Below are 22,541 nucleotides of genomic sequence, written 5' to 3'. Positions count from 1 at the left end.
CAGATAGGGAACTACAATATAACTATAGGAAAAAAATGGTTAATTTTCATAAGGGTTAGAGTAACAACATTAAATTGAACATAAATGTATGCTTAATATAATAAACTAGAACCACCCTATTTAATATAACTGAATTGAAATATAGTAATAAACTGCAGCGATTAACTAAATATTTTGCTTCCCTTTAAGTCTCAGGTGAATCAGTGAATCATTTGTGTGAACTGTTTCATTTACATTGGGCATCCGAAAGAACCAGCTCACTAAAATTAATCAGATTTGTTAATGCTAAATTTAAGGGAATCGCGGTTCATTTACATGAACATTCTGAAAGAAGCGATTCACTTAAAAGATTTGATTTTCCCAGTGCTACATGAGCAAGGGAGAGAAGACGGTTGAGGTGAGTGTGTTTGATTGCTCCCTTGACTCCATTGCGGAATTCACAATGCAATGTGACAATTGTTTTATGACACTGAAGTTCTACTCACTGGAAATGTAGCTTGTTACTGGAAAAGCTACAATATTGTGAAAATAATTACTGTCACGCTACATGGTTTTGAAACAACATGAGTGAGCAAGTGATGACAAAATGTTTACTTTTTGGATGAACTTTCCCTTTAACACTCCACAACAGCAGTGTTATGAATATTATGACTTGCATGAACATTAAAATACAAATGACTTCATCCACAAATGTGATGTTTAGATCACTGAACACCTGTCACTTTCAGAGACATGCAGAGAATATTTCCATAAACAAATGTGTGTTATGGCAGTGTGCTTCAGGTACAGATACAGCAGAAGTCATGTCAAGCTATTGTAGTTTGTACGTATTGAAATGAGAAGTAATTTAAATTTCTTTTAAAGCAGATATACAGTAGGTCTGTATTAGTCACTTATGAGTGCAAATGTCTTTTCTCAGCCAAATGTACGCTAGTAGTCACGTTTGGACACACTTTACTGTATTTGTTTCACATAATCATATGTAGAAAAATAAAAGTTTGTGCCTATGTATAAATTTTTTTTTTTTAAATATCATTATATATTTTTTTCAAATGGATAATTTTGAGCCAGGGTCTAAAAATAACTTGCAGCACTTGTCAATGTTGGGTACATTGGAAAATTTACAAGCCATAAAGATGAAGATTAAGATATTAGAAACTTTGTGGAACCATTAGATCTTCCTAAACTGAAGACTGAGCAAAAAAGCGCTCTTGATTCTGAGATAAACTTGGAGGAGCTTGACGAGGTAATTAAGTTCCTACCTACTGGCAAGGCTCCGGGGCCAGATGGTTTTTCCGCAGACTTTTTTAGATCCTGTGCTACAGAACTGGCTCCACTTTTGTTAGAAGTTTATACTGAATCATTAAAGTTTAGTTTATACTCAATCATAAAGAATGGAAAGCTTCCTCCAACCATGACACAAGCCCGAATCAGTCTGATTCTTAAAAAGGACAAAGATCCAAGCGAGTGTAAGAGTTACCGTTCAATCTCCCTGATCCAACTAGATGTAAAAATGTTGTCAAAAATTTTGGCTAACCGATTAAGTAAGGTTATGACATCTCTTATACATATAGATCAGGTGGGGTTTATTCGGGGCCACAGCTCTTCTGATAACATCAGGCGTCTCATCAATATCATGTGGTCAGTAGCGAATGATCAGTCTCCGGTCGCTGCCATCTCACTTGACTCCGAAAAGGCGTTTGATATGGTAGAATGGGATTATCTTTTTAAGATTTTGGAAATGTATGGGTTCGGGAATACATTTATTGGTTGGATTAAGTTACTTTATAAACACCCTGTAGCAGCGGTACAAACAAATGGATTAATTTCAGATTATTTTACTCTGAATAGGGGCACTCGGCAAGGTTGCCCTCTTTCCCCATTATTGTTCTGTCCTGCCCTGGTACCATTAGCAGCCGCGATAAGAAAGGAGGATGATTTTCCAGGGGTGATTGCGGGAGGTGTGATGCATAAGCTTCTGCTTTACGCAGATGATATTTTATTATTCGTCTCTGACCCCACTAGATCTATGCCTTGCCTCCACAGAATTATAAATTCCTTTTCCAAGTTCTCAGGATACAAAGTCAGTTGGTCTATATCTGAAGCTTTGGCTTTGACAGCGTACTGTCCAGTAATGGCCTTCCAGCCGGGCGCCTTCCAGTGGCCCAAACAGGGCATTAAATATTTGGGAATTTTATTCCCAGCAAATTTGTCTGATTTAGTCAGAGTTAATTTTGATCCCTTAATAAAAAGGTTTTCGAATGATGTGGACAGGTGGGCTTCATTACACATATCGATGATTGGGAAGATTAATGTAATTAAAATGTTATTCCAAAATTCAACTACCTGTTACAATCTGTCCCTATAGATGTCCCCCTCTCTTATTTCAAGCAATTTGATAGCATAGCGAAGTCCTTCATTTGGAATGGTAAATGTCCCACATTACATTTCAATAAGTTACATGGGCCGATTGACAAAGGTGGGTTAGGCCTACCCAAGATTTTGTTTTATTATTATGCATTCGGTCTTAGACATTTGGCTCATTGGTCGCTTCCACCTGAGAGAGCCCCTCCCTGATGTTGTATTGAAAAGGAAGTTCTTGCCCCTATCTCACCTCTGCATAGCCTTTTGATCAAATTAATCGGAGAAGTTAAGTCACACCCCGTTATTTTGCATTTACACTCGATATGGACAAAAGTGTCCAGAGAGTTTAATTCGGATATTTATTTAAACGTAGCCTCGAGCATATGGCAGAACCCTAAACTATGCATTAATAAGTCCCCTTTCTGTTGGTCAGATTGGACTGTGAGGGGGGTTAATACACTCAGTGACCTATATGAGGGTGGAGTATTGAGACCTTTTGAAAATTTGGTTCAAAATTTTGGGATTCCCAGATCTCAATTTTATAAGTATTTACAGCTGCGCCACCTTCTCTGCACTGTTTTTGGGAGTGGCACGCACCCCCTAGTGCGGCAGATACTCTGGGAGTGGTGATTACTGCTTTTGGAAAAGGTCATGAGGCATCAGTGTATTACTCCCTGCTAATTCAGAAACTGGGGGATGGAGCTTTAAATTCCCTCAAAAGATTATGGGAGGAAGATTTAAATTTGTTTTTGGAGGAAGGAGTGTGGGCTACTATTCTTAAAAATGTCAAGTCTGCATCTAGAGATGCAAGGGTGCGCCTTATGCAATTTAAGATTTTACATAGATTTTATTGGACCCCTTCTAAATTGTATAGGCTTGGTCTTAAGGACACACCCACCTGCTGGCAATGCCATTTAGAAGATGGAGACAACACCCATGTTTTTTGGAGGTGTCGTAAGATACAGGAGTTCTGGTTGAGGGTCCAGAATTTTATAGCCGATGTATTGGGTACTCGGATCTCCTTTTGCCCCAGGCTCTGTATTTTGGGGGATGGGGCGGTCATTGATGTAGGAGATAAGTACATGAAGAATTGGATCTTGGCTGGTGTTATGGTGGGCAGACAGGTTATCCTTAGAGGATGGAAGTCAGCTGGAGCCCCCTCGTTTCATGAGTGGTGCGAGGAGATGGGCAGGGTGGCAGCTTGGGAAGAGTTGTCATATAGAAGGCTAGGCAACATGGATATGTTCATCAGGAGGGGGGCAGCTATTTGGCCTTTTTGGAGGGCTCTCGGGGAGGGGCAGTGGAGGGAGATGTGTTGTTTTAAATGTGTATCTTGTAGCCTTATTGTTTTTGAACATATACTTTTTTAAATGTATTTCTAAATATTTTCTTCTGTTTTATTGTTTGTTTGTGTGTCTTTGTCAATTGTATTTGACCACTGGGGTATCTGTTTGTGTTGGGTGGTGGGGTGGGGTGGTTAATGTTCAGGAGGAAGGGTTGTAAGTAATATAATGTGATTCCTAATATTCTTTTATTTTATATATATATATATATATATATATATATATATACATATTATATGGAATCAATAAAAACTTTTAATAACAAAAAAGAACAGGATTCATTATTTTCACACTGAAATGTCATGAGTTGCATCTGGCTGTCAAACACATATTGAGCTACACATAACACATAATCTACACATGTGTAATCTATGTGTAATTTATGTGTAGCTTATGTGTATTTTATGTGTATTTTCACAGGCACTTATTGAGTCTAAATAGATGCATAACTTTATTTACAATTATTTACAACTTACACAAATGACAATAGTCATACCATTCTGTTCATGTGTTGTACTTGATATAAGTTTACTTCAATGTTGTTTCTTCATCAAATAGCAATGTCAAATGTAAATCAAGTCAATCACTGAAACAACAGCGCCACCTTGAGTAAGAAATTGCATGTATATTTTGTAAGTGTGTGCGCATATAAAATACTGATAATTCACCATTGTTGATAATTCATTGTTGCACAGAAAGTCAACGTGATCTAGTATTTATTTGTATGAATACACTCATACAAAAAGTACTAATTTCTCTTGTACGACACAAAGAAATAGATATCCTGTGATAGTAAACTTAAATAGATATGAAATAATTATAAAAAAATATAATTATGGAAGTAAAAAAAAAAAAAAAAAATGTCACTCTTACATACCTCGGGTCTCTAGAGACCCCATTCACTTTTGGTACTTAAAGAGCCCATATTATGCTAATTTACAGGTTCATAATTTTATTTTGGGGGTCTTCTAAAATGTTCAAAAAACACATTATTTTTCTCATACTGTACATTTCTTTTCCCCTCTCTTCTTCCTCTGGCTCAAACACTCTGATTTACCTCCTGTCTCTTTAAAGCCCTCCTTTCCGAAAAGCCCAGTCTGCTCTGATTGGTCAGCTTGCCTAGTCTGTTGTGATTGGTCAACCACGTAGAGCGTGTGTCGGAAATATAACGCCCCTTACCATAACCGAGTTTCAGCTCCCGAGTCTTCCTGAGCAGCTGTAAACACTATTGTAACTATGGTAACAGTGCCGTTGGTTTTTGCTGTACCAGTTCGAGCCTGAGTCTGATATTGAAAGTTTGGAAGAACAAGCTGATCGACCCGAATCACCTTCATAGCACGACTTGAGCAGGACGTTTCACAGTGGTAGGTTTTAATTTAGTAGCTTTCTTACAAGTACACCACTGATTATTGTGAACCTAATAAAGCTTCAAATTAAAGACACGTAGTACATCTAAGTTAGTCATCTTTTGCTGGAATGGGTGTAGCCGAACAGTTGTGCACTGGGTGTACACCGTAGCTACAACACAAAACTCCACATTTGAACTCTCTGTAGCAGATAAATCCACAAATGACCAAGCATACATACAGGTTGTGATTCTGAAGTGCCAGATTGTCCCAACAAAGTGGGAATTGCACCATCTTTCAGGAGTAACCGTCTTGAAAATCTGGCATTGGTTGTGGTTGAACTGCTGAGGAATAGTGGTAAAAATACATTTTAACCACTGATTCTTCAATTCGTCTGCCTTTGGAAGTCCAAACAAAGAGGTTTTGCTTTCGCAGTGAAGAAAGCAGCATCCTCTCGACATGGTGACAACACAAACCCAACTCATCCTAACCTCGGCTATAACTACGTTTGTTTGAGGGCGGGCCAAAGTAGCCCTTATGTGGGCATTATGCAAATGTGTTACATAGTGACGTAGATAAGAAATGGCTGGATTACAAACCTGCCATTTCTTGTAGTTCTTGAGCAGTGTTGTCTGTGAGAGAGAATAACTCCCTTTGCATGGACTTTGTGCTTTATAACTTTGTAGACCTTTTACATGCACAAACAGCTATGTTACACACTAAAGGAAAGGTAAAATCCCAAAAACCATAATAGGGCTCTTTAAACCATTATAAAAAAAAAATAATAACTTTTTTCCATGTTTTTGTGTTACATTATTTATAAGAGATAGATTGAGGAATGCTAAAGAGGTGTTGGCACAAGTCCAGAAAATGGATGAGGTACAGGGAGTGGAATGAGGTCCCGGGTCTTTAAAGACCCGAGGTATCTATGTAAAGGTTATACATGTTTAATGAGTTATTTGATTCTGGCATCCTACTCTTTACTTTACACCAGTTAATCATTTCCCTTACTCTTAAAAAATCTAAGATCCTCTTTTGTGCAGTAACTACCGTCCCATTTTTTTGTTCTGTGCTGACGTGAAGCTATTAGCCATTGCACAACGATAAGAGCCTGTCCTAGCAACTATTATTTAGACTTATCTAACTGGTTTTGTCAAGGACAGACACTCCTTCCATATCATTACACACCATTTGAACAATCTTTGTTCACCCTCTCCTTTGAGCTGCTCATCTCTCTGGATGATAGAGCGTTCAATTGAGTTAAATGGTACTACTTGCTCTAAACCTTGATTTGGCAACAAATTTATATCTTGGATTAGGATCCTGAATACTTTCCCTCTAGCTAGTGTATGCCGACAACCTTTTTTATATGTCTCTGACCCGGATAATTCCATTCCCCCCCATCCTAGCTCTTCTTACAAAATTTGGTCATAGCTCAGGCTATAAGTTGAATCTGCACAGAAGTGCATTGATGCCCATTAATACAGCTGCCTTACAGCACCCGTTATCAACACTTCCTTTTAAAATGTCTCTACACTGTTCCAAGTATCTGGGTGTCTGTTTGACAACAAAAAATAATTCAGAATTATTTGATAACAACTTTGCTCTGATGGTTAGTCATCTAGCTCAAGATTTCTGCCACTGGTCTCTTTTTCCTCTGTCCCTAGCCAGTAGGTTTAACTGTATTAAAAGGAATGTACTCCTCAAATTTTTATATATATATTTTTAGTGCCTCCCCATTTCCAATATGTGCTCTATGCTGCATTAGTGCTATGTGAGTAAGTTAGAGACACTCCTATCTTGGCTTCTCTTGAAACGCTTCCTTCCTATCTGTCCTTCTTGACTACCGATCACACTTTCTGCATTGAAATATTCCAATAATGTCTTAGTGATAAACAGCCTTAGAATTTGGGCTCGCTCTTACACCACTTCGAACTCAAGGTCATCCCTCTGTCATCTCCCATACACTAATCCTTTATTCCCTCCCTTCATTTTGGATGGGGCATGGGCTCGTTTCCATTGCTGATCTGTATATTGACAGCACTTTTGCTTCTTTTGTCCATTAACCCATTAATTTAACATTCCCAAGTGTCAACCTTTTAGATTTTGCAAATGCAAGATTTTGTGAGCAAACATTTTCCAGATTTCCCTGACAAACCCCCACATCCTGACACTATCCTAAGTCTTGACTCTTGTTCCAAAGGGTCTATTTCAAAACTAGATAGTGTGATTTTCTCTCTCTAGTCTCCATCCTCTGACTTTCTCTGTGCCATCTGGTCCCAGGACCTCAGGACAGAGGTAGATGAGGAGACCTGGACAGAAGTTCTGGACTGGGTCCATTCATCTTCTATCTTGCTCATCGCAGAGTACTGTAATGTAAGGTTGTTCATAGATCCTATTGGTCTAAGAGCAGACTTGCTCGTATTAATCCTGGCATTAATCCTGACTGTGATAGGTGTCACTCAGGCCCAGTACCCTAATGCATATGTTTTGGACCTGCCCTCTCCTCGTTTTGGTGCTCAGTTTTTGATTTTGATTTTGATTTATGATCTTCTTTTAACATCCCGTCCTCACCCATTATTGGTCTGTTTGGTGTCCTGCCCATTGGTCATCCACTATCCCCCTAATTTGCCTTTCTCACACTGCTCTCTAGACAATAAATCTTACTTAACTGGAAAAACCCTCATCCACCATCACATTCTCGATGGATAAAGGATGCCTTATACTTTATGAAACTTGAAAAATTATATATTTGTTTTGTCGACATATTGTTTTCTAAAACCTGGAAGGCCCTTCGATCATTATGCAGTTTGCAGCTTTATTTACATTTATGCATTTGGCTGATGCTTTTATCCAAAGTGACTTACAGTGCCCTGATTACAGGGACAATCCCCATGGAGCAACCTGGAGTTAAGTGCCTTGCTCAAGGACACAATGGTGGTGGCTGGGGGGATTGAACCAACAACCTTCCACTTACCAGTTCAGTGCTTTAGGCCACTACACCACCACCACTCCTATTTAGTTGATATACTATATATATATATATATATATATATATATATATTGGCTGATTAGATAATCGCATGGATGATTGTTGGTGTCAGACAAGCTGGTTTGAGTATTTCTGTAACTGCTGATCTCCTGGGATTTTCACACACAACAGTCTCTAGAATTTACTCAGAATGGTGCCAAAAACAAAAAAACATCCAGTGAGCAGCAATTCTGCAGACAGAAATACCTTATTGATGAGAGAGGTCAACAGAGAATGGCCAGACTTGTTTGAACTGACAAAGTCTACGGTAACTACGATAACCGCTCTGTACAATTGTGGTGAGAAGAAAATCATCTCAGAATGCTATTGAGCATAAGTCAGACCACGTTGATGTTTTTCCAATCATCTACTGTCCAGTTTTGGTGAGCCTGTGCCCAATACAGTCTTAGTTTCTTGTTCTAAGCTGACAGTAGTGGTACCCAGAGGGGTCTTCTGCTGCTGTAGTCCATCCCCCTCAGTGTTTGACATGTTGTATGTTCAGAAATGCTTTTCTGCATAGAACTGTTGTAACATGTGGTTATTTGGGTTACTGTCAGCTTCCTGTTAGCTTGGACCAGTCTGGCCATTCTCCTCTGACCTCTGTCATTAACAAGCCATTTCCACCCACAGAACTCCCGCTCACTGGATGATTTTTATTTTTCGCATCATTCTCTTTACACTCTAGAGACTGTTGTGTCAAATCAAAATCAAATCACTTTATTGTCACTCAACCAATATACACAAGTGCAACAGTGGGTGAAAACCTTGGGTGCATTTCCAAGCAACATAGCAGTCACGACAGTGATGAGACATATACCAATTTACAGTAAACATCAATTTAAACAACACAATTTACTAAACTAATATACATATAATTACACACAATACAATATACAAATAATACTATACAATGTACAGTATACAATACACACAATATAGAATACACAGTATACAATAAAAATAATATATATAAATGTGTAGTAAGGTTGTTTAATGGTTGTATTGACATTCAGGCTGTTGGTTGATAGTCAGTTGCCAGTGTGTTGTTAAGAGAAATATAATTTATGACAGTCCAGCGTGATATTAATAAAGTGCAGTGCTGATATATGTTGATCGTGAGAGATCAAGAGTTAAAAAGTCTGATTGCTTGGGGGAAGAAGCTGTCATGGAGTCGGCTGGTGCGGGTCCTGATGCTGCGATACCGCCTGCCTGATGTAACAGTGAGAGCAGCCCATGGCTTGGGTGGCTGGAGTCTCTGATGATCCTCTGATTTTTTCACACACTGCCTGGTATATATGTCCTGGAGGGAGGGAAGCTCACCTCCGATGATGTGTCAGACAGTTCGCACCACCCTTTGCAGGGCTTTGCGGTTGTGGGCGGTGCTATTGCCGTACCAGGTGGTGATGCAGCCAGTCAGGATGCTTTCTACAGTGCTGGTGTAGAACCGTGTGAGGGTGTGGTGGTTCATTCCAAACTTCCTCAGCCGTCTCAGGAAGAAGAGGCGCTGATGAGCCTTCTTCACAATGGCCTCAGTGTGGACGGACCATGTGAGTTCCTCAGTGATGTGGACACAGAGGAACTTGAAGCTGCTGACCCTCTCCACCAGTGCTCCAATGATGGTGATGGGGCTGTGTCTTTTCTCCTGAAGTCCACCACAAGCTCCTTGGTCTTGCTGACATTGAGAGAGAGGTTGTGCTCCTGGCACCAGCTTGTCAGAGTGTGCACCTCCTCTCTATAGGCTGTTTCAACATTGTCAGTGATCAGACCTTCCACTGTCGTATCATCAGCGAATTTGTTGATGGCATTGGAGCTGTGTGTTGCCACACAGTCATGTGTGTACAGAGAATACAGTAGTGGGCTGAGAACACAGCCCTGCGGGGCTCCAGTGTTGTGGGTCAGTGGTGAGGAGATGTTACTGCCCATTCTAACCACCTGGCGTCTGCCTGACTGGAAGTCCAGGATCCAGCTGCACAGCGAGCTGTTCAAGCCCGGAGTTTCGCGTCAAGCTTGGAGGGCACTATGGTGTTGAATGCTAAGCTGTAGTCTAAAAACAGCATTCTCACATATGTGTTCCTTTTTTCCAAGTGGGAAAGAGCAGTGTGTATTGTAACTGCAATGTCATGGCATCATCAGTGGAGTGGTTGCTTCTGTAAGCAAACTGTAGTGGGTCCAGTGAGGCAGGCAGCACAGAGCAGATGTGGTCTCTGATAAGCTTTTCAAAGCACTTGCTGATGATGGGAGTTAGGGCAACAGGATGCCAGTCATTTAGGCAAATTACCTTTGACTGTTTTGGTATGGGCACAATGGTGGATGTCTTAAAGCATGTAGGAACCACAGACAGGGAGAGGGAGAGATTGAAAATGTCCGTTAAAATACCTGCTACTTGATCCGCACATGTTCTGAGAGCGCGGCCTGGAATGCCGTCTGGACCCGCAGCTTTGCGAATATTCACCCGTTTGAGAGATCAAGTTACATCCGCAACAGAGACAGTAAATTAACTAACCTCTGCTGTGTCGGGCACAGGAGTTCTCTCCGTGGAGGAGATGTTGTTTTCCTCAAAACAAGCGTAAAATGTGTTTAGCTCGTCCGGAAGAGAAGCGGTAGTGTTCACAGCAAGTGATTAGTTGCTTTGAAGTCTGTGATTATGTTAATTCCCTGCCACATACTTCTCGCATCGGTGGTGATGAACTGTGCTTCCACTTTGTTTTTGTACTGTCGTTTGGCTACTTTGATTGTTTTGCGGAGTATAACTGGCATGTTTATACTCCTCAGTGTTCCCGGAATTAAAAGCGGAAGTCCACGCATCAAGTGCCGCACGAACATCGCCGTTGAACCACGGTTTCTGGTTCGGGTAGATCCGTATTGTTTTGGTTGTCAACATGTCTTCTATGCACTTCCTGATAAAATACGTTACAGAATCTGCGTAGACCTCGGTGTCGTCATCAGAGGCGGACTGGAACATCTCCCTGTCCACGTGATCAAAACAGTCCTGTAGCATAGAATCCAATTGGTCCGACCAGCACTGGATCGCTCTGAGGGTGGGTGCTCCCTTTTTCAGTTTCTGCCTGTAAGTGGGCAGAAGGAGAACAGAAAAGTGGTCCGATTTGCTGAAAGGTGGGTGGAAGAGGGATTTGTAAGCATCCCGGAAGGGAGAGTAGCAGTGATCTTAAACCCATTACCCCCATGTGCTGCATGTGATGTGTTGGTAATATTTAGGCGAGATTGTCCTGAGATTGGCTTTGTTAAAGTCCCCTGTAACAATGAATGTGGCCTCAGGGTGCACGGTTTCTTGCTCACTTATACTCCCATACAGTTCCCTTAGTGCTTGCTCTGTGTCGGCTTGTGGAGGAATGTGCACGGCTGTGATGATGACTGCCGTGAATTCCCTCGGTAACCAGAATGGTCGACACAGTAGCATGAGGTATTCCAGATCAGGGGAGCAAAAGACTTAATAGAGTGTATGTTCCTTCGATCACACCATGAATCGTTGATCATAAAACATACGCCCCCCTTCTCTGCTTTTCCCCGAGGGATCTTTAGTTCTGTCCGCGCAAGGCACGGAGAACCCCATAGGCTCGATTGCTGAGTCTGGGACCTCAGTAGACATCCAAGTTTCTGTAAGGCAGATAATGCAGCAGTCTCGCATCTCTCGTTGGTAGGAGATTCGTGCCCTAAGTTCGCAGAGCTTGTTGTCCAGAGACTGGACATTCGCCAGAAGAATGCTGGGTAGTGGAGGTCGGTTGGCGCGGTGTGTGACCCTGATGAGGATGCCGGCCCTCCTTCCACATTTTTGGCTGCGCTTTTGTGTTTGTGGCAGCGCGTTCCAAACAAAGGGCCCCACTGCTGTGTTTGTAAACAGAGCGTCATTGGCATTGTGGAACTCAAAGCTTGGTTTCCATAGTTTGTCTGTCATATATAATAACACTGACGACATCTAACACAAAAATAACATGAACTAAGAACATAGTTCATGTTTGCACAACAAAACATAGAAGACTACACATTTACTGTCCTGTCCTACCTACAGTTTTGCATTGATAATGTCACTGTTGAGAAACACATTAGATGTTATCCGAACAACAAACCATGGATGCCATGAGACATTAAGCTCCGGTTGAGAGACCGTGACTTAGCCTTCAGGTCTGGTAGTGATGAACTGTATAGTACAGCCAGGTCCAACCTGAAGAGAGGCATCAAGGAGGCAAAAGCAGCCTACAGGCAGAAAATTGAAGGACACTTCAGTAATGGAGACCCACGACGAGTATGGCAAGGTTTCCAGCACCTCACAAACTATAATGGCAGTAAATACCCAACCACCACCAGCAACAGCGACTCACTAGCGGAGGAATTAAACCACTTCTTCACTTTAACCTCTCCTTGTCATCGTGCACTGTCCCCAATTGCCTCAAGTCTGCCACCATCGTGCCTGTCCCAAAGAAGACAGCTATCAGCAGCCTTAATGATTACAGACCTGTGGCTCTCAACTCCACTGTGATTAAGTGTTTTGAGAGGCTAGTTTTAAGACACATTAAATCGACACTTTCTCCTACTCTCCAGTTTGCATATAGACACAACACGTCAACAGATGATGCCATCAATACAGCTCTTCACACTTCGATGAATCATTGGAGTACCCGGGAACATCTGTGAGGATGCTGTTTGTGGACTTCAGTTCTGCATTTAATATAATCATTCCCAGCAGAATGGTAACCAAACTGCTCAACCTGGGTGTCAGTGACTACATATGCATATGGATTAAAGATTGTTTAACAAACCGAACACAGACTGTCAGGCTGGGGACCCATTACTCCTCTACTCTGACACTCAGCACTGGAGCTCCACAAGGTTGTGTGCTGAGTCCTCTCCTCTACTCACTCTACACCCACGACTGTACACCAACCCATAGCACAAATACAATAATTAAGTTTGCAGATGACACCACTGTGGTGGGGCTAATATTAAATGGGGATGAGTCTGCCTACTGGGAGGAGGTTGCTGAACTTTCAGAATGGTGCATCAATAACAACCTGGCACTTAACACCTCCAAGACAAAGGAGCTCATTATTAATTTCAGAAAACAGAAGGAGGAACCTGCCCCTCTGTACATCGGGGGAGAAATTGTGGAGAGGGTGACCACCTTTAAATTTCTCGGCACACACATCTCCCAGGACCTCACATGGACTGTAAACACAACATCTCTGGTGAAGAAGGCACAGCAGTGGCTGTGCTTCCTGAGGACACTGAGGAAAACCAATCTGTCCCAGCAGTTGCTTGTGAACTTTTACCACTGCTCTGTCGAAAGCATACTAACTTTCGGCATCCTGGTGTGGTATGCTGGTTGCACTGTGGCCGAGAAAAAAGCTCTGCAGGGAGTCATCAACTCAGCACAGATAATCACCGGCTCACAGTTGCCTTCACTTGAGGACATTTACAAAACCAGATGTTTATGTCTGGCCGGAAACTTAATAAAGGACTCTTCTCACCCCAGCAACCACCTCTTCACTCTGCTGCCATCTGGAAGGCGCTATCGGTCTCTTAAGACATGCACCTCCAGACTCCTGAACAGTTTTTATCTGAGCACCATCAAAGAATTGAACTCTAATTAATAAGGAGACTACACATTATAAGTTACAGGATTGTGCAATAATACTACTGCTTTTTATTGATTGACTATTTATATTTTTATATTTTTGTATATTGTTATGCCCTTTTGTCTTTATATGTTGTATGTATGTTTTCATGTATGTGTGTACCACTGAGGAGAAGCACTACATTTCGTTGTACAGTTGTGCAATGACAATAAAGGTATTCTAATTCTAATTCTAATTAAAAACAAAAAACTGCTAAGTTGTGTTGGAGCTCGCAACATGGCTGCCATTCTCAGCGCCATCTTGGTTTCTACAAAGATGTGTGAAAATCCCAGGAGATCAGCCCATCTGGCACCAACAATCATGCCATGGTCAAAGTCATTTATATCAGATTTCCTGTCCATTCTGATATTTGGTGTAAACAGCAACTGAACCTCTTGACTATGTCTTCGTGATTTTATGTATTAAGTTGCTTCCAGATGATAGGCTGATTAGATATTGGCATCAATGAGCAGGTGTACAGGTGTACCTAATAATGTGGTCACTGAGTGTGTGTGTGTGTGTGTGTGTGTGTGTGTGTTTGTGTGTGTATATATATATATATATATATATAGATAGATAGATAGATAGATATATTCCTTCTCTGTTTGACTGCTGTTTGTTTGTGTTTTGTATGAATCTTCAAATTAATAAAAAAAGAAAAGCATCTTCATTAAGTTGCTTAAGAGAATGAATAGAGTGTGTGAGTCTTCCAGTTATTAAGTAGCTTTTTAATTTATTGAAGATGTTTGGCACGGTTCCAAAACATCACATGACATTTTGACGGAACTGGTGATATATCTTTCTCTTTCAGAAACCTGCCAATATCCTGGTTATGGGGGAGGGCCCAGAGCGGGGAAGGGTCAAAATCGGTAAGAAATTATACTACATTAGATTGCAATATAAATCTTTGATTATTATTAGGTTACATCTTGGGGGGGGGGGGGGGACTGTTAATACAGTCTACAATTTTTAAACAGTTAAAAATGTTTGAATGTCATTGCACTAGATAACAAAGTATTAAAGCAAGTGTTATCTGCTAACAAATGATGCCAGAACTTTTCTCAGAACTATTTTTTATTTTATTTTTTTACGTTAAAGCAACTGGTGTCAGTTCAAAAAGTAAGAAAAAAAAAGTGTTAGTTTTAAACAACATGTCTATTGTATTATAATTTGCCATCTCTTTATTATGAAATATTTCGCTTGAAAATGTATGCGCCATGTTTCTTGAAATGTGGTTGGTTTGATATTTTCTGCACAATGCAAAGAAACAAATATATTATTAAATGGGATATGGGATATTATTTAATTATGGTAATCTTGTTCTCATAGAATCATGTTACTTGAACTACAGTACATTTTTTCAAAATGAGTTTTTCTGGCCTCGTGTACATATAGTGGCAGTTTCTAGAAGCACTTGAACAACAAATTGTATTCACTTTCACATAAATCACAAATAAAACAGCTAATTATCAGTTCACGTATTTTGTGCTCTGTTCCTCTTACATCTGCACAGTGAAGCGAATGAACAGATGAACTTGAAACTTGAAATGCAATTTGAGTTGCATAACTTGTGTTGTGTAAGCGCAGTTTCCATAAGAAATACTTGAGTCTATTCATTATTATTTCAAAAGCTTAGGTTTTTCACAACAAGCACAGTATGTACATTTATATGTTTGATACATGTTTACATTAGAAAATGTTTATACATTGTTTTATAAATGTTTGAATATTTGATTAAAGTTTGGTCTGTTACAGTTTGACACTTTTTTGTCCATTTTGCATCATCATCAAGTAAAAATATTATTTTCTTTAACTAAAATTATATACAATTTTCATCAGAATGAAACAGACTAAAAATATTGACTTTTTAGAGGACGTTTTCATCAAAAGATGTACTTATGTTCTTAATAATGGCAATTTGTTAATTTTTAACCAAAAATCTTACATAGTGCAGCTTTAAAGTTACCATATATACAGTGCATTCGGAAAGTACTCAGACCTCTTCTTTTTTCACATTTTGTTATGTTGCAGCCTTATGCTAAAATATTTTAAATTATTTTTTTCACATCAATCTACACTCCATACCCCATAATGACAAAGCAAAAACCAGATTTTTTATAACTTTGCAAATTTATTAAAAAGAAAAAACTGAAATATCACATGGACATAAGTATTCAGACCCTTTGTTATGACACTTGAAATTTAGCTCAGGTGCATCCCATTTCTCTGGATCATCTTTGAGATGTTTCTACACTTTAACTGGAGTACACCTGTGGCAAATTCAATTGATTGGACATGATTTGGAAAGGCACACACCTGTCTATATAAGGTCTCACAGCTGAAAATGCATATCAGAGCAAAAACCAAGCCACGAGGTCAAAGGAACTGCCTACAGAGCTCAGAGACAGGATAGTGTTGAGACACAGAACTGGGGAAGGCTATAAAACATTTTGGCTGCATTGAAGGTTCCCAAGAAAAAATGAAGCAGTCTGAATAATTTATGAATGCACTGTACATAACCAACTACATTTACAAGCTTATATAAATGTGATTAGGTTGTGCAGCAGCTCAACTGAATTGCAAGCATTTAACTTGCAATGGGAAAGATCGGTGTATGATTCCAGCAAAGCAAACATTGACAAGTAAGCTAAAAGTGTCAAAGAAGCTCCAAAAAATGACACCACAAAATCTAACATTAGCTTTCATGACACTATAGGTTACGATTAGGTGTGGGGTTTAAGGTAGGGACGTCAGTTTTAATTATTTAAAATTTGAAAAACAGATAAGGTTTTTAAGGTTTATGCACTATAATCTCACATTTGCTTTTTCTGACACTATCGGTTAGGTTTAGGTTTAGGGTAGGGAGGAACTCAGAGCATTATCCTTAAAAACCTCATCTGTTTGAGAGAGCATTTAACCCACTTTTAGCACCACACAGTGAACCATTCACCTTAAAACTGCTGCAATATGTGTAATGAACCACCTAATATCATTTCGCAAAAATGTTGCCACAGTCACATAATTTTCATGAGATCAGTCTTGTTTAAGGTGACATCTTTAAGGTTTAGAGAGCTTAGACTTGAGCTGTGGTGTTATTGTCAGCTATTCTCGGTGATGACTATTCAGGGCTGTGGGGACTATTATTACCCTTCTGTGGAATGTGTATTTGTGTTTCCTTTGTTACTGGCTTTGTAATGTTAGATTGACTCAGAAAAGCCACACCACTCCACAGCTCAGCTAATTATTTATTCTCCGTCAATGATTATTCAGTCATGGGAGAAAACATGTCCTACAATGTTACCTGCCTTTTCAGTTTGAAAAAAGCACCATAGGTACTCTGAAATTAATCGGAGACGATTACTAGAATGTTCTTAAAGGTGTAATATATAAATTCAGAACTTCATATATAACTGGACTCATAATTTAGTTTTTCATTACCTTTTTCAACCTAGTCTGATAGATTGAACGTTACTCTAACTACATTTTTGCAAACTGACATTTACATGCCACGTTCTATGTTTTACTGCAGTTTCCTAGTTAAAAAGGTGCTACACTAGAGGTGCTACAATAACTGTGCGTTTCATTCACTTTCACACAAATCATGACTACAACAGCTGATTATGACTAACCCTATTTTTTGCACTATTACTCACACTCTGCTATGTTATGATATCTTTTACTCTAATGCATCATTTGAAAAACGTGACATTTTAATACTTGTATTACAGACTCGCTTACATTTACACACTAATTCTAATGTGATTAACTTCTGTGGCAGCTCACCTAATAAACTGTTAGATTTTGGATAAGAGGACCGCAGTTTGAGCCCAGCCACGCACGCAAACTGACACGTGAGACGAAAGCTTCACAGAAGCGATACGAGATGACCTATTTGCTTCAGAAAATTTAATTTTCATTTCACATTTGCTTTTAAAACACCATCGATTAGGTTTTGGTGTTGGTTAAGGGTAAGGATGTCTGTTTTGTTCACCTCTCATTTACTTTTAGGACATTTAGCTTATTACAACACCATTTCACTCACTGTTGGCACCCCCCGCTGGATATTTCACTGGGAAACTGCAGCCAAACGTGTAATGAAGCATGTTATTTTGTGTTGTGAAAATGTTGCCACGTTTTTTTGTTTTATTTTTGTTGTTTTTTTCAGTCGTGCCTTTAAGAAAAAAAATAAAATAAAATGATAAACACATGAAATGACCCGTTAATCTTAAGTATGAAGTTTTTGAAAAACGAAATACTGTAGTTAGCACATAGTATTTCAAAAATGTTTACAAATAATTACTAATTTACTAGTACACAGTGGTGGCTGGTGGAAAATGTTCTAGTTAGGGCTATGCCCAATACAACAATTTTAGCAACTGTCCCAGTATGATTTAATGCAAACAGTGAAAGTTAAAGAAAAAGCTTAATAAAAACAGTTAAAGGGATAGTTCATCCAAAAATGACAATTATGTCATCATTCACTCACCCTCATGTTGTTCCAAACCTGTATGACTTACTTTTTTTTTTATATTTTGAAGAATGCTGGTAACCAAACAACATTGGTGCCCATTGACTTCCATTATATGGTTAAAAAAAAAAAAAAAACATTGAGACATTTCTCAAAATATGTTCTTTTGTGTTTTGCAGAAGAAAGAAAGTCATACAGATTTGGAACAACATGAGGGTGAGTGAATGATGACAGAATTGTCATTTTTGGATGAACTACCCCTTTAAGAGAAGGAAATATTCAAAATAATAAACAATCTTGTAAATGTCAACTGACCTCTTACACATGGAATTATTTGAGATTTATTTTAAAATGTCAGCTATACACAAAAACACCACACTTGGGCTCAGCATGAACAAATGTACACTACCAGTCAAAGTTTGAGTACATCTGCTTGACACCTGGTTATTCATTACACAGCTATGAGGAATTAATTTACCGGTCTCAATTAAATGGTGATGCCGCCATGACCAAGTTAAACAAATGAGACTGAGGACAACTATGTATGGGTGTGGTGATAACGATCTTGAGAAGATTGACAGTCTCTGAGAAATTACTCTGAAGGTTGTTCTCCAAGAAAAACTGGTACAGAGGCACTGCACCACTGCTAGCCTTGAACTCACTGTTCTCATAGATGAGGACAGTTTTGTTTTGAGCTTGGCCTTGTTCAGCATAGGGTACGCCTCCACTGTTGTTTCAAGCGCTGCATCAGGGAACTTCACACTGTGTTGTGGGAACAACTCTCCGTGCAACAGTGTTGCGCTGATGAGGTGCTGGGTAAAGGAGAACCGCTCTTTGGCATGCATCAGGATGGTATCACATACCTGTAAAATATATATCATCAGCCTAAATTTACAATAAAGCTATTTTGATGAAAGTGATTCTGACTGAACACATGCCAATGTCCAAGTCAATGATACGATTACTAAGGTTTTAACACCAGTATTCTTAATTGCACTTTACAGTATGTTTACTTCTCCTGATCTTTAACTTGCTATTGGTTTCCCCAACAAAACAAAGTCTACAGGTGCATGTCAATAAATAAACCACCTATTTTCTGTTACATGTGAGGATGCATTATACACTGAAATCCTTTCCTATGTGTGGATGACAAAAAAATCATGCTGCTTGCGACTGCTCTGTCATAAACCTGGAATCTACGGAGTGAACAAAAATATGAATGCAAATTTAAACTGCAGACAGCCTGCTGCATCATTCTACCGAAGTCAGCTGTGGTAATATGCCATCCTGTGTCTGTTTCATTTTTTTTTTTTTTTACATCTGTAGCCAGCCTCTGTTGTTCTCCTGGTCCCAGCATCCTCCGTCGCTTTATGGGCTGGTGCTGCTGGTCAGATGCACTGTCCCCACACAGAGAGGGAATGGAGGCACTGGTCCAAAAAATAAAGTTAATAAATAAAAAATAAAGTGATGTGCTCTATGACAATCATTCACTTTGATGACAAGGCACATTTAGGCTTTTACATACTGCTGGAAGTGAGCAACTCATCTTTCTAACAACAACAGCTTTATCAGCCAATAGTAAATATCGTTATTTAACTGATCGTTAGCATCTCGTCTGCTTGAATGACAATAAAATCAGCGGTGTTTACTTTCTCCAGAATGTAATACTTGAGCACTGACAGCATGCAGTCCAACAGCTCGTTTTGTACCATCTTTGACGTGCCTTTAAAAACGGTAGCTATCTTAAGCTGCTCCTCCAGCACAATGTCTAGGGAGGCAACAAAATCTACCAATCCCCTAAAAATGCCAGGGTTGTCAGAGGTGTCAGTCTTGTCATTCCCACGCAAGGCCAACTCAAAAGCCCCACAAAACTTCACACAATTGATTATTTTGGATAAAATGTGCCTGTTTTTATCCACCTCATCATTGTGTTTCCTCATCACAATCCTGTGGCCGTCGTCCAGCTACGTAGTGATGTTCACTCTTCCCAATATGGCTAGCTTGACAGAATTATCCATGTGTGCCCTGGTGTTCTCGTGTTTCCTTACTTTCTCAGACAGGTGCTTCATATCTCTCACTCCCGTAGCTGTCAATGCTGGATCCGTCCCCGTTGTTTTAAAAAGCAAGCACGGAAAGCAAAATAATGCATTAGCATAACCGCACCCATGTAGCCAGGCCTTTTTGGTGTACCAACTACGAGAGAATCCTCGCATGTACGGCTTCCCTTTTTCACTAGCCTGCTGTCTGATTGCGAGGTCAGGTTGATCTGGGCCCAGCTCTTTCACCTCTAGTTTTTCCGCCAAAGTTCTCCTCTCAAACGGACTTTGGAAGAGAGATTTTACAGAGGTAGAGTTGGGTCTGGAAGCAGTGATAATTGCGCTCGCCATTGTCATGTAGTTAAAATGGCGCCCGTACAGACTAGTCCTGACTTTAGCCGTCCTTTCCGGATTAGATTTGAGGATGCTGATTGGCTAAATTTTATGTCCTATCTTGAATATGTTAATATCTTGAATCAGCAGTTGACTAAATTGCTACATAGACCCGTCTCCTATGGGCGATCTTCTCTATTGCCCCAGAGCTGAACTTGAGACATGTGGACAGGCAGAGGGGGGACATGTAGGGAATGCATACATTTTGCACAGATAATTTTCTATCATATCATATCATATCATATCAATTTATGTCATTTATTTTTATTATTATTATTATTATTTTTGTGTATGTGTGGCTCAGCCAGCCGCCACTGCTAGTACATAATAATAGAAAAGTTAAAGTGTTTTTTGATAGTATCAGCTGGATAAAAAAAGGATATGTCTGTAGAAAGGTTCATGAGAGGTGGAGTTATTTATCTAGTGCAAACTTTGCAGGTTTGATAGACATTTTTTGTGTTTATGTGTTTGTATCACACAGCTGATATGGGTTTCGCTCGATTATTTAACTCTCCACTGAAGCCATTGGCGGATCTGGATCCAGTAGTTGTCACGTTCTGGTACCGAGCACCCGAACTACTGCTTGGGGCGAGACACTACACCAAAGCAATCGGTAAGTTATGCCAGAGACAATATAATGGAGAACTTGTAGAAAATGAATGTGAGAAATCGCAACACTCAGGGTGGGTTGCACTAACAAGGATTATTCTTAAATTTAGGTTAAATCAAGGTTTATCTGATAATTCTGTTGCACCAAACTTTAAACTTTGTTTAAAAATAATCAAGGTTACATTTAAACTATCGTTTTGATCCTTATTTAAATTTCACAGTAAATCTAGATTTATCGTAATCCTGTTGCTCCATTAATTTAAACTCTGATTTAAATATCATTTAGGGATTAACAATAAACTTGCAGTTGAGGTGGTTTAAATAAATGTACAATTAAATATGAATGACTGGGTAAGCGGACAGGAAATGCGGCGTCAGCCTTCTGAGAGACGTTTATCATTTTATTTATGTTTACTGTGGTCTGAACTCTTGGGCCATCGGCCGCGATGCATGCTTTCAAATCCGGGGTGCGAGTAAAATGGCTCACATCTTCGTAGCAGCGCAATTACCCGCTTCTCCATCGTGTACATGCGAGGACAAGGGACAGAGAGGGGTCAATCAAAGAGAAGCGAGAGGAGAGCGTTAATTCTGCATTTAATGAGAGCAGTTACAAGTGACAGGTGATCGTTATTGTTCCCCTCCTCTCTCTCTCATGCCCTTTACAGTCGCAGCCTGGGTTCTTCATTTCTGGCCACAATAGTGGCGCTGACGCGAGAGGAGGCGGTCAATCTGAGACTCATGCTACTTGCGTCTTGTTTCATATTATCTGTCCTTTTTTAATTATGCTGCCATATTTTAAGGCTTGTGACATTGTACACACTGCTGAGACATTTTCTCAACCTACCAGGGCTGTGTTTCCCAAAAGCATTGTAAGCCTAAGTAAATCGTAGAAACCATTAGTGCCAATGGTCTCTACGATCAACGTAAGCTTATGATGCTTTTGGGAAACGCAGCCCTGATCAGCTCTGTGTAGTAACGATCCACCGCTAGGTTCAGAATCCAACATGGCGGACAAAATTCATTGCAGGTGAAGGTCTTAATCACAGGTTAAAATTGTAATCTCTGATTTGTTAAACAGTATTTAAAATTAAGTGGTGCAACACAACTCAAAATAAAATAAAACTTGGAACAGCAGACCCTGGATTAGCTCTAAACTCTTCTTAAAGCTAGGGTGTGCAATCTTTTCCAGAAAATTGTTTGTTATACTGGTTGAAAGTCTCTTCACATCCTGATAACAATCAATAATTTAAGTGGTCTAAATGTAAAATATATATATATATATATATATATATATATATATATATATAATATCTTCTGTGGA

General features: G+C 39.6%; 1 protein-coding gene across 1 annotated transcript in view; it reads left to right on the top strand.

Annotated features, from left to right (window-relative positions):
* cdk19 (cyclin-dependent kinase 19) overlaps positions 1–22,541 on the top strand; it is a 116,221-nt gene that overhangs the window by 57,040 nt on the left and 36,640 nt on the right. The window contains exons 5-6 of the mRNA XM_051655342.1: positions 14,526–14,583; positions 21,093–21,224. Coding sequence (XP_051511302.1) covers positions 14,526–14,583; positions 21,093–21,224 — 190 coding nt within the window. The remainder of the gene's footprint in view (positions 1–14,525; positions 14,584–21,092; positions 21,225–22,541) is intronic.

The sequence above is a fragment of the Myxocyprinus asiaticus genome, chromosome 25, assembly GCF_019703515.2.
Source record: "Myxocyprinus asiaticus isolate MX2 ecotype Aquarium Trade chromosome 25, UBuf_Myxa_2, whole genome shotgun sequence".
Classification (NCBI taxonomy): domain Eukaryota; kingdom Metazoa; phylum Chordata; class Actinopteri; order Cypriniformes; family Catostomidae; genus Myxocyprinus; species Myxocyprinus asiaticus.
The sequence above is the reverse complement of the archived record's forward strand: the minus strand, read 5'-3'. Positions and strand labels throughout refer to the sequence as shown.